At 40.7% G+C, this 12,424-nt stretch overlaps 1 protein-coding gene across 1 annotated transcript in view; it reads right to left on the bottom strand.

Moving 5' to 3' along the window:
• Positions 1–12,424, bottom strand: part of LOC138815312 (inactive tyrosine-protein kinase transmembrane receptor ROR1-like) — a 153,046-nt gene that overhangs the window by 114,715 nt on the left and 25,907 nt on the right. The window contains exons 3-4 of the mRNA XM_070004652.1: positions 7,612–7,899; positions 6,893–6,923 (exon numbers count right to left, since the gene is read on the bottom strand). Coding sequence (XP_069860753.1) covers positions 6,893–6,923; positions 7,612–7,899 — 319 coding nt within the window. The remainder of the gene's footprint in view (positions 1–6,892; positions 6,924–7,611; positions 7,900–12,424) is intronic.

Below are 12,424 nucleotides of genomic sequence, written 5' to 3'. Positions count from 1 at the left end.
CTGTTTTTGGCCTCTGAGAGTTCATAAATGCTTAAGTCTGTTCAGAGCACCCCTTTATATAATTAAAAGTATTTGTGATAAGAAATAGCACAGGCATGCTAATCAACCCATATTCCCATTTTGCTACACAGTAAACTAAATCAACAGGCTGTCATGTCAAAACTGTGAAGACAGATGCAAGATGAGAAGAGATAAAAATGTTTCAAAAATTAGTTGCTATGTTAAATACACATGATGTCAGAGGGTCTGCATGTTCTCTTGGGGCATTCACCCTCTATAAAGCTTTGCTCAGCAACTTGGCCAATAGCACACCATTCAGCTTTGATCTTTGTTCCACTCTGAACCTACTTCCACAGCCTGAATCGTTCACTCAGTGATTCCACTTAGAAGGCTAGCTAAGAACAGGACGTTATCTTGTTTGGAATGGTGAGGATGGGAGCTCATAAGAGATGGCTATTATTATCTCAGGACAAAGAAAAAGAACTGACGAACAAACTGCATGAAATTTAGTATCTGGACAAAGTCTTACTGTACGAGAGGATCATTTAGCATATTGAGCTTCAATTGGCTATCTGATTTAATTAGAAGAAATCTCAAAAGACATTGGGCATGAGTTTCTCATTTTTAAAATAAAACTTGAGGCTCAGAGAAGGCAAGTAATTTTTGGGGTGGGAGGGGGAGGTCATTAGCTAGGGAATGACACAGAAAGGAATAGAAACCAGCCAGGTATCTTCTCTCTAAATCGTACCTTTCTCAAAGTAAATGGAGTAGCAGCATCAACATCCTCTAAGAAGTTATCAGAAATGGAGTGTATCACCTAGACTTGGGTGAGTCCCTGCATTTAACAACATCTCTGGATGATTTATATGCATGTTTCAATCTGAGAGGTACTGCTTCAAGCCATACTAAGTTCTCTAGAGCTTTCTGTTTACCTAGGGCCAGGGATGATCTTCTCCATTCCTTAAGCATCACTTGCTCTGTAACTTACAATAGAAGTGTATGATGAAACTCATAATCACAGGAAGAGGAAGTGTAAATCATACAGAATTACTATTTTTAGATTGATTCTGCTGTCTGACAGCCACATCTATGTCTTAAAAACAGCTTAATCAGGAGGCTGGGATCTAAGGATTGGTTCTAAGCCAACCCAAGCAGGAAAATCCATGAGACTCTTATGTCCAATTTGGAGCTATGGCTCAAAATGATAGAGTACTAACCTTGAGCACAAAAGCTCAGGGACAGCACCCAAGTCCTGAGGTCTAGCCTCATGACCAACAAAAACCAAAACAAACAGTTTAGTCTGAGGCTGGAAACATAGAAAAAAACAAGCTTCATAAAAATATGTTGAACGAATTAATGCAACTTGGTTAAACATGGAGAAAAGCTTTCAGGACAAAGACTGTCACTATTCATCTTAGCCCACATCTGCTGAGCATCTATGATGTATGAGGGACTGTGCTAGATATGAAATGACTCTCATGAACTAACTCGTAGACAGAGCAGCTCATGGTTCAGCCGGCAAGCTTTCAGAAAGTGTGCTGCTACAAAACAAGGACTTACCCGCCTTCTTCTCTCCGTGGATGCGTTCTGTTTACAAAGAGATGCCCTGCCAATCTTCACAAGTATTGTTTTAATTGGAATCTTTCCACCCCCTGCTTGTCCAGCTGAGACCGTTGAGTGATAGGGTGGATTAGGGCAGAAGAGCTTGGCTTCTCAACCTTCTGTACTTTTGGATCTCTCCCTGGGGATTGAGAAACCCTTCCTATCTAATCTCTCCACATTCCCGCCATCTGTTTCAGCACTGCTGAGGGCTAAGTCTAAGGAGGGTTGATGAAGACATTGAGGTTTGCTGCTTCATCGGAACAGTGGCCCTCTGTGGCCTGGCCCAGTTGCTGAGTGACTTCCCGGTCCCCTCTCTACATGATGCCTTATCCCTGAACTGCCTGAGCAGCTGTGTTGAAAGTTATCCTTGAGTTTATCTTGGGTTGAAAGTTATATTATCACTTCCTGGATTGGGTCAGCCCCCAGCTACATTTTTTTTTAACTGTAGTTGAGTGGTGGAAATAGATAAAAGAGAGAAAGAAGTCAGCAAGGCCTGATCACTATTTCTGTTGAAAAGAACTTTAGCTAAAGGCCAATGAGAGAAAAGGAAATAAAGGTTTCAAGGTCTCAGATTGGGATCACAGCAGGAAATATTGTCTGGCAGAAGGCCTTGGTCTAGAAAGCAAGCAAACTATCTTTGTTCAACATCGGTGGTGAAGATGATGATGACGATGACGTTAATCAATGTACCAGCTACAGTACAACCTACTATATATACATCTAACTGCCTAATCTAATCTTTTCAATATCCTCATGGGGTAGATACATTAAAGACTACAAATAGCTCTGCAAGAGACCTCAGAGAATGAAAGAAAAGAAATAAATGATACTAGAACCCATTTCTTGTTAATTACATATGAAGCTTCCCCCTAAGATTTCTTATATGATATAAGACAGGTGAGGGAGTACATAGAAAAACAGCTGAAGTTTGTTAAGAAAAGAGATTTGTGGCATTTTACCTTTCCCATTCCTTCTCCCTCTGTATAGCCTTGAGAATCAGCAGTCACTGGAGGAGCCAGAGTGAGTTTAGAAAATGGTAAAAAGCCCTATTGCCAGAGAGCTAGCATGGTTTGTCCTGCCGAGTAGTGCTTGGGAAAAGCCGCATTCACAGAGCTTGTTTTTATTTGATTGGATTTGCAGTTTCTCATTAGGAAACTTCATAGTCTCAGCATGATAGTTGGAAGAAAAAAACCTTGTTTGTAGCATTTTGCCATAGCAGCCTTAGAAAACAAATAGTGAAAGCAATTGAACTGGGTAGATGAAGTGGCTCAAGCCTACAATTCCAGCTATTTAGCAGTGAGAGACTGGGGAAGGCCACCCCAAGCTAAAAGAGGTTCATGAGACTCCATTTCAACTAGTGGCTGTGGCCCAATGACACATACCTATTATCCTAGCTTTAAGGAAATACAATGGCAACATACTGTGGGACAAGTCTGTTATCACCAGTGACATGGAGAAACAAATACAAGTAGGAGGCTCTCAGTCCAGGTTGTACCAGAGAATAAAGCAAAGCCCCACCCCCAAAATAACCAACATAAAAAAGGGCTACAGGTATAACTCAAATGGTGAGCAGTTACTTAGCAAACATGAAGCCCTGAGTTCAATTCCCATTAAAAAAATAATTATGGGGCTGGGAAGGTAGCTCAGTGGTAGAGCGCTTGTCTTGCATGCATGAGGCCCTGGGTTCGATTCTTCAGCACCATATAAGCAGAAAAAGCTGGAAGTGGCACTGTGGCTCAAGTGGTAGAGTGCTAACCTGGAGCTGAATTTCTGAGGGACAGCGCCCAGGCCCAGAGTTCAGGCCCCATGACCAGCAACAACAACAACAAAAAAGCAATTTATATTATAATGATGCTCCACATAATGATATGTTCATCAACCATGTATTATTACAACAGTAGACAGTAGCCCTTTAAGATTATGCTGGAGGGAGAAAAGTTCCTATTGCCTATTACTGTCATGTTTTGGAGTGCTATACAATATGCATATGGGATGATGTAGTGTGAACAAATTATTACACTGAATATAACATAAATGCAAATTAACGAGGTTTTCCATACTTTTATGCAAAGGCCTACATTCATCATCAATATTGGTATGTTCTGGTGAAGGAGGGGGTTCGCACTGGTGGCAAGAATCCTGCCAAGTTCTATCCATTGTTTAGCCAAAATCATCACTCCAATCTGTTTATATTAACATCTCAGATAAACAGTGCTTTAAGAGAGAGATGCATACAGACAGACATAAATAAATATACACAAATACACACACACACATACACACACACACACACACACACACACACACGTTCTAAGAGGGGAAAAAAGGCGAGAATTAAATGTCTGAAGACAGTCTGTTTAATATGGTATCTACCTGAACACATGCTAGGTTAAAAAATTCTTAAGAACAATACATGCAATCCACACGTACACAAAATCTTTCCTTTTAAGTAATAGATAACAATCTATAAATTACATATAATACTTCTGGCCCATGACTAGAACACCGAGACATGCAAAATAATGATTAAAGTAGTCATTTTAGATAGCTCCAGGCTTTTAGTCATAGAAAAACCCTAACTTCACATTTTTTTTTCAAAATGTTGTCATTATGAAGGTGTACTTGTCAGTGTGGGAGGAGGAAACATATTTCATTTACCAGTTTTGTCAGTGTGATTTATACCTGTCAAATATTTAGATGTACAGTATGTGGGTCTCCACTCGTACTTATGCCCTGGGCCCATTAGCTGTCAGGGGTGGGCCAGGACCTAGAAATGACAGCAGAAATACGGCCTGAAGCTATGAACCGAATCCAATCCCTCATCTCAGACTTGTTCCTCCTGTAAACTAAAACACCGTCTTGAAAGCGTCATGTGAATGCCTGATGCAATCCCTTAAATGGAATGATGAGAACTCTCCTGGGTCCACTGGGTTCCATGTACCTGAAGCTCCACGTTGTCCTAGTGTTCTGAACATTAGTGTGGTGTATTAGGATGTTCTGACTGTGTCATGATGATTTATAACTGCACTCCACTCCTATTTTGGAAAAGGTTACAATTTAACAAAGGTTTTCAAAGGGAGCCTCATTTAGTGATGCTTGTTGGTGGGGGTGAAGGAAGAAAGACTCATTTTGTTAGCTTTGGTGAGCCTCCTTGTGTGGAGGTTTTGCTGCTCCATTCCCGGGGACCTGTGAGAATCAGGATAGGAACTAGCATTCTATTTGAGAGTCAGTCCTAAGACGTGAGGAATGCTTAAAGACAGGATAAGTAGTGGCAGTTGAGAGTGGGTACATGATGATTTCTCTTCTGTCATTTGTTTGAGCTTGAACTTGGGGCCTGGGTGAGCTCAAGGATAGTGTCCTACCACTTTGAGCCACAGTGCCACTTCTGGTTTTCTGGTAGTTAATTGGAGATAAGAGTCTCATAGACTTTCCTGCCCAGGCTGGCTTTGAACCACAATCCTCAGATCTCAGTCTCCTGAGTAGCTAGGATTACAGGGGTGAGCCACCAGTACCTGGCTCTACATAATGACTTTCTAAGGGAAAGAAACAAAAAGTATCAAAAAGGCCAAGGAGGGATGCTGAAAGATGGAGGTTGAACTGCAAAAGGCCCTGTAGAATTTCCAATTTGGATTGCATTTTAGCTTAAGTCCTCCAAGCAAATATAGCAACAATAGATTTCATGTTATTCCTGAATAACAGAATAGATACAAACAGAGCAAACATGGAAACAGAGGTATTTGATGCCAACAAATATCTTCCTTGTGTTGAGGTGTCTTTGTGGACCTCAATACCCTGGATATCTATGGATATCAGTTCATAAAACTGCCAGACTATCTTTATATAAGACAAAAGAAAACCATGTGAATTAGACTGGATTCAACAGAAAGATGGCAGGAAAGAAAGAACAAACAGTTTCAGAAATGAGAACTTATAAATGTTTTAAAATAATTTGGATTATTAAAAAGTAACTATGATGCAAATATAACAGGTAAAAAAATTAATAGCTCAGGGTTAATAGGCAGATTAGTGAGCCAACACAAATAACACATGATAAAGATAATCAGTCACATTTGGGACATAGGAACAAATAAGATATAAGGATGCATTTATGCAGAAAATAACATAAGTTTTAACCTTTGTTTAAATAGGACTTCAAAAAGATTCCACAAAAAGCAAAGATTCCACATATAACCAACCAAAGGTGAAACCATTAAAAAAAGTTAACTTCAAGAAACGCTAATCTGACTGACAAATTCTAGCATTTTTTCTAAGACCTATTCCCACCTATTCTAAGACCAAACAACAGTTTCTATTTAAGCAAGCAAAATTCAATTAGCACTTGGTGATTTTAAAGACTTATTTACAATTGCCTTGAACTGGCTGATGAAATAGCAGAACAGTGTGGGTGAAAAACAATGTTTATTTCTCCCAATTAACTATTTTATTAATCGGATTGTGGGCCACTGGGCCTCAAGGCACACAGCAATGTATTAAAATATCACACACTGTAATTAAGTGGCATATGGGGGATTAGAGCAAGATTAAATGGCTGTTACCTTACATTTTCCCTGGATGTGGCCTCGCCAGACATGTCAATGCTCTCCTGGTAAACTCAGTGAATTCTGTTGAGTTTGAAACATAGTTGTCTTCCCCCAAAAGAAACATACATTGAGAAAAAAACCTGCCTCTAGGTAAAGAATTCTAGAGTGAATGACAAGAATCCCCAAGCCAGAATAATAAATACATAAACAATAACATCACTTAAAGAAATTCAATCCTTAGATTCTATTAACAAGGGATTCAGCATGAATCAACTTCTGTGTAACTCAATCCACATCTGGATCTTTCGTTCTCCTGTGTGAGTTTTAAAACCTGTCTCTGAGTTCTTTTAAGGGAATTTAAAAAATGATCACCTAATCGTTGCCCTACTAAAGAATTTAAAGCAATAGGAATGCTGGCACAATATGAACCAGACCCTTGCAGATTCCAGCACTGTATCATTTCTTGTTTAATTTTGCCAAATCCGTTGTTTCTCCTAAATGTTCTCTTCATTTAAAAATAGTAAGTGTAAGAAGATTTTGGCCTTGATCATTCAGATTCAAGATTACCATGCTTGCAGTTATTGCCAATATCAGTCTCCAGTGAATCTTCATACCAGAGAAATCACACAATGAAATGACATTTGGAAACAGTGGTTTGGCCCAAGCAGAAGACAATATGGCTTTTGCCCAGAAACCTATGGCAAACTGCTTAGAAATGACTAGAAAAAAAAAAGATGGAAAGTACTTACGAGGATCCTGGACTTGCAGTGGGAGGGGGACCTGAGGAAATGCAAGAAAAACAAAAGAAAGAGTCAGTGTGGGTAAGTTAGAGGGCAGATGTGAATACAATCAATCCATTACAAATTAAAGTTCCCACCCACCAAGAGGTGCTATTTATTTTTCTGGAATTTATAGTTTTGATACCAGTTTTTCCTCCCAAACACCTCAGTAACTAAAAGCATACCAGTGAGCCATGTCTGTATTCCACGTTTCAGGCTGTGAAAATGCTAAGTGCTAGAATGTAAGTCAACACAGTGGGTTCTGACTCTGCAGGACGTTTCCACAAAGGAGCTAAGTGATTGGAGACTCCGGAGTGTTCATTGGAACAGCCAGCAGGAGCTTCAGTTTAAGAGAACTAGACAGAAGAGGAACACGTTTGCTGTGTATGTTCCCATGTTCTCTGGGCCAGGGGTGCATCCTCACTGAGAAGAGCTCAATGGTATGATGGTATAGAATGGACAGGGTAGGGTTAGACAGAACTGGCCTCCATGCCTGTTTGCTGTCCTTGAACATTGTAAATAACCATTAAGTCTTTGATTACTTCTTTTTGCAATGGGTATAAGGCTCATTAATGGGTTGTGGACATCTAGTAAACACTTTCTGGAAGGGCTCATTTCCTCCCTTTTTGCTCTCATGGATTTTGCTGGGACTGAGGGTCAAAACCCATCCTCAGCAGGAGACTGCTTACCAAACTTGACAAACAAGACTCCAGTAGTAGAGACCACCTTCTTGCCGTTTGTTGCCACACACTGAAAGTAGCCAGTGTCTGTGGTGTCTAGGTTTCTAATCCGGAGTCGAGAGCCATAGCTGGTTGCCCGGAAGGAGATTCTCCGGGGCTCTTGGACCACAGGTGCATCATTTTTGAACCAGCGGATGGTGGGAGGTGGATTTCCAGACACTTTGCAGTGCAGTTCTGCTGTCTGCCCCAGGGATGTGGTGATGTTATTCATTGGTTCGTCAAGAGTCAGGTAAGAATCTGTAGCACAGGGAAAAGGAGGGGCAGACAGTGAGACAGTAGCCCCTAAACAGTGCAGATACACTCCAGAGCATCTCAGAGTCACAGGGAGACGGAAGAGGAGCAGCATACAAAGGAGATACACAGAGTGACAGTAGTCAGTCACCAAGACCTCAAATACAAATCCATCCCCCACAGAGCCTGCTATCGGAGTGATATTTGTTATTAATCAGACTAGGAAACCTAATTGCATGGTGCCCATGAATAAATGTACTTTCTAAGTCAAGGCAAAATGAGTTTTTGTGCTTCAGATAATGAAAATAATACACATTCTTTGTTACAAATTATAATACAGTGAAGAAGTGTGTGATGGGGTAAAATTCAAATAGTTCTACCCCACAACAATGCCACTCAACCTTCTGATGAATAGCTACACATTTTATCCAGTTTATTATTTTGACAGAAAGAGAGACAGGGAGGGGGAGGGAGGAAAGGAGGGAGAAAGAAAGAAGAAAGGAAGGAAGAGCACAACATTTATGTTCACATGGTACAATTCCATTTGGAAGAGTGCCCAATGGATCAGACAAAAGGGTAAAGCACTGGGAATTTCTATAATGCTATGTCATTATGTTAACATGGGGAATTCTTTCATCTATCTCTCCGTCTCCCTGTCTTTGTCTCTGTTTCTATCAATTCAATTTGAAATACAGTTTTAAACTAAGACACCATGATTATATTCTGTGTAACATACAGATCTTGAAAAGTTCCACAAGTATTGACAAATGCACATCTCACATAACCAAAGCTCCTATCTGGATAGAACATCAACATCCCAGAAACTACTCCTGAATCCTTTGTAGTTAGTGATTGCTCCCTCCCACCCCTCCCCCAGGCCATGACTGTTCTGATTTCTATCATCCTAGATTAATTTTGCCTATCCTAGAATCTCTTGTAAGGGGATCATTTCGTAATTAAGTTTTATATTTGGCTTCTTTTGCAATTTGTTGCATTAAAATTTTTTAATAATAAATTACATTTTAGCTGGAAATTCAGACATGCATCACCATGCTCAACGTATTTTCTAAAATTAAGATTAATTTACTTAAGAAACCTCTGTGCTATTCATGTACCGGAAGGTGCTTGTTTGTTTGTTTGTTTGTTAGGTCACAGGGCTTGAACTCAGGGCCCAAGTGCTGTCCCTGAGCTTTTGTTGCTCAAGGCTAGCACTCTACTACTCTGAACCACAGCACCACTTCTAATTTTTGAGTGGTTAGACAGAGATAAGAGTCTCAGAAACTTTCCTTCCTGGGCTGGTTTTGAACTGGGATTCTCATATCTTAGCCTCTGAATAGTTAGGATTACAGGTTTTAGTCCCTGGCACACATCCAGGAGATTTTGGTTTTGTTTCCTTCTCTGACCATACATCCTTGGGCACATTCTGTCATGCCTTCCTGATGCTCTTTGTCCTTCCTAAGTCCAAACACAAGACAGCTTGCTAACTAGTTTATTATTGCAAGTCTACAAGTCCTAAGGGCAGGCCTGGGAACACCTGAGGCATTACTGCACCTCAGTGCATAATATGGTCCAGCAACAGTGTGGATAGAACTTCCTGCAATGATGGATATGTATTATTACCTACACTGATGGGTAGCCACTAACTACATGTGAATTACTGAGCTTGTGAAATACAACTAGAGCAACTAAGGAACTGAATTTTTTGGTCGGTCGTGGGGCTTGAACTCTGGGCCTGGGCGCTGTCCCTCAGCTCTTCAGCTCAAGGTTAGCACTCTACCACTTGAGCCACAGCACGACTTTCGGTTTTCTAAGTGGTTTATTAGAGATAAGAGTCTCACAGACGGTCCTGCCTGGGCTGGCTTTGAATCCCGATCCTCAGATCTCAGACTCCTGAGTAGCTAGGATTACTGGCGCCCAGCTGAATTTTTAATTTTTAATTTTTAATTTAAGCAGCCCTCTGTAGCAAGTGACTACTATATTGATCAGTACTGAAAATGTTGAATGCATTGAATTTAATGGATTCTTATTGGAAAATAACTCTTTTGGAGAGCCATTTAACTGGGTAACTTAACTACCCAAAATGGGTTCATAAATATGTGATTATTTGCTTTATTTTTTTTTATTTTTTTATTTTTTTTTGTCAGTCATGGGGCTTGAACTCTGGGCCTGGGTGCTGTCCCTCAGCTCTTCAGCTCAAGGCGAGCGCTCTACCACTTGAGCTACAGCACCACTTCTGGATTTCTGGTGGTTTTATTGGAGATAGGAGTCTCACGGTCTCTCCTGCCTGGGCTGGCTTTGAAGCACGATCCTCAGATCTCAGCCTCCTGAGTAGCTAGGATTACAGGCGTGAGCCACCAGTGCCCAGCTTTGCTTTAGTTTTACACATACTCTCTCTCTCTCTCTCTCTCTCTCTCTCTCTCTCTCTCTCTCTCTCTCTCTCTCTCTCTCTCTCACACACACACACACACACACACACACACACACACACACACAAAACAATTTTGGGAAGAGGTATTGTTAAAGTGTTAGCATCTCCACAAGACTCACACAAGTATGAGGATATGTGTGACTTGCATTTATCCTGTGTATGCTATGGAAGAGATGAAGGATGAGTGTTACCTACTGTGTCATCCTAACGATACAGTTCATCTCATCGATGAGCCAATGAAAAGTGATCTCTCCAGCAGAAGTATGGGTCCATAAGTGGTTTTGCTAATGTCTTGATTTAGATTTATATTCTAATTTCTCTCTTGGGATGTGTTTCTATTATCTATCTGTCTGTCTGTCTGTCTGTCTACCTATCTACCTATTTATCTATCTCTATTGCCTATCTAGCCTCAATCTGTAAAGATATTTGCACATGGATATAAGCACATGTGTTCCCAAAATGTTTGAACAAATACCCAGAAAATAGGGAAACTAATTAATTGTGGCTTTATGAAATTATTGCCCTATCTTCTGTCTTGAGAATAGATAGCCTGTGTAGACAAAAACTTAAGAAAAGAAAAATGTGATACCCAAATAAGCATAGTAAATAACCTGACATTAGTCATGAATAGGTTCTGGAATTTGGGTTCTTGTAGGGTTTGAATCTCAGGTCTTCTGCCTTTCTTTTTATGTGATCTTGGGTAAGTTTCTTAACTTCTCTCTCCAACTGCTTAAACAACTGAAAAATCAGAATAATATATACAGTTCTGTTACAGGAAGGTTAAAATTAAATTGGTGACACTATGGTTTGTTAAACTGTAAGTACTCAAAACACACACACACACACACACACACACACACACACACACACACACACACACACACACACACACACACACACACACACACACACACACACATTTGGGTCTGGTCATGGGGCCTGAACTCTGGGCCTGGGCACTGTCCCTCAGCTCTTCAGCTCAAGGCTAGAGCTCTACCACTTGAGCCACAGAGCAACTTCAGGCTTTTTTCTTTTTGCTTATGTGGTGCTGAGGAATCGAACCCAGGGCCTCAGGCATGCAAAGCAAGCGCTCTACCACTGAGCCACCTTCCCAGCCCTCAAAAATATTAATGTAATCCCCTCACTAGTGAGTCTGTGGGGTAAAAGGCCGTAAGTTTGAGGCCAAGGTCTGAATCAAAACAAAGTAACTAAAAACAATACAAGAAACAAAAAATCTACTCTAGTGTCAATGCTGCTACTATGAATTTCAAGTTATTTCTGCATAATGCTTTATTATCATGGCTTCCATCTTCTGTTATTCCCTAACTTCTGTGTAAGTAGAAAAGGTAAACTAATTACCCATGGTTCTCAGCTGCAGATGAGAAACATCATGACTTAGAGCTTAACTGGTCTGCCCCAGGTTCACAATAATGCAGGGCCTTCAGTCCTCAGGCTGAGCCAAAGCAGTCCACAAAATCCAACTGAGGAAGCCAGCCAAAACAGGAGCAATAACAATCTATTGTGAAGTTTGAATCACATGCCAGGGCTTTACAATTGTATTTATCCACCTGATGATCCTAAAAGAAGGGAGTGGGTATAATTGCTCCACTTAGACTTGAGTGGTTAAGTGACTTGTCCTAGGTCTTAGGTTTCATGGAGGTACAATCCACTTCTCTGGCTCCCAAACATTTCTTGCCATTCTGTCAGATTCTTCAGCCATGTGAGCCCACAAAGAGTGGGGCAGCTGGAATTCCTTTCCAACACTCATATGCCCCTGGGTACTTCCAGAACTGTGGTGAATGCATCTAAGCATTTGCCATGGTTCTAGCTGGGGTTTCAGTTCGCACTGGAGGCATCTTAAGTGACCAGCTCTACAGAAGTCTACATTAGAACATGTCTTTAAAAACAAAATAGGGATACAGGATGACTCATTGTAACAATGAGACATACAAGACACTATGTTGAAATGAACTTTACAACTTTGGCGGGGGTGGAAGGAGGGGAGGTAGTTGTGGAGGTGGGAAGGAAGGGATGGTAGGGGAAAAACCAAGGAGGAGGCAACAATGCTTGATAGGAAATGTACTTATTACCTTGCTCATGTAA

The sequence above is a fragment of the Dipodomys merriami genome, unplaced genomic scaffold (genome assembly GCF_024711535.1).
Source record: "Dipodomys merriami isolate MVZ:Mamm:240054 unplaced genomic scaffold, mDipMer1.0.p SCAF_637, whole genome shotgun sequence".
Lineage (NCBI taxonomy): Eukaryota > Metazoa > Chordata > Mammalia > Rodentia > Heteromyidae > Dipodomys > Dipodomys merriami.
Note: the sequence above shows the minus strand (reverse complement) of the source record. Positions and strands in the feature narration are given on the sequence as shown.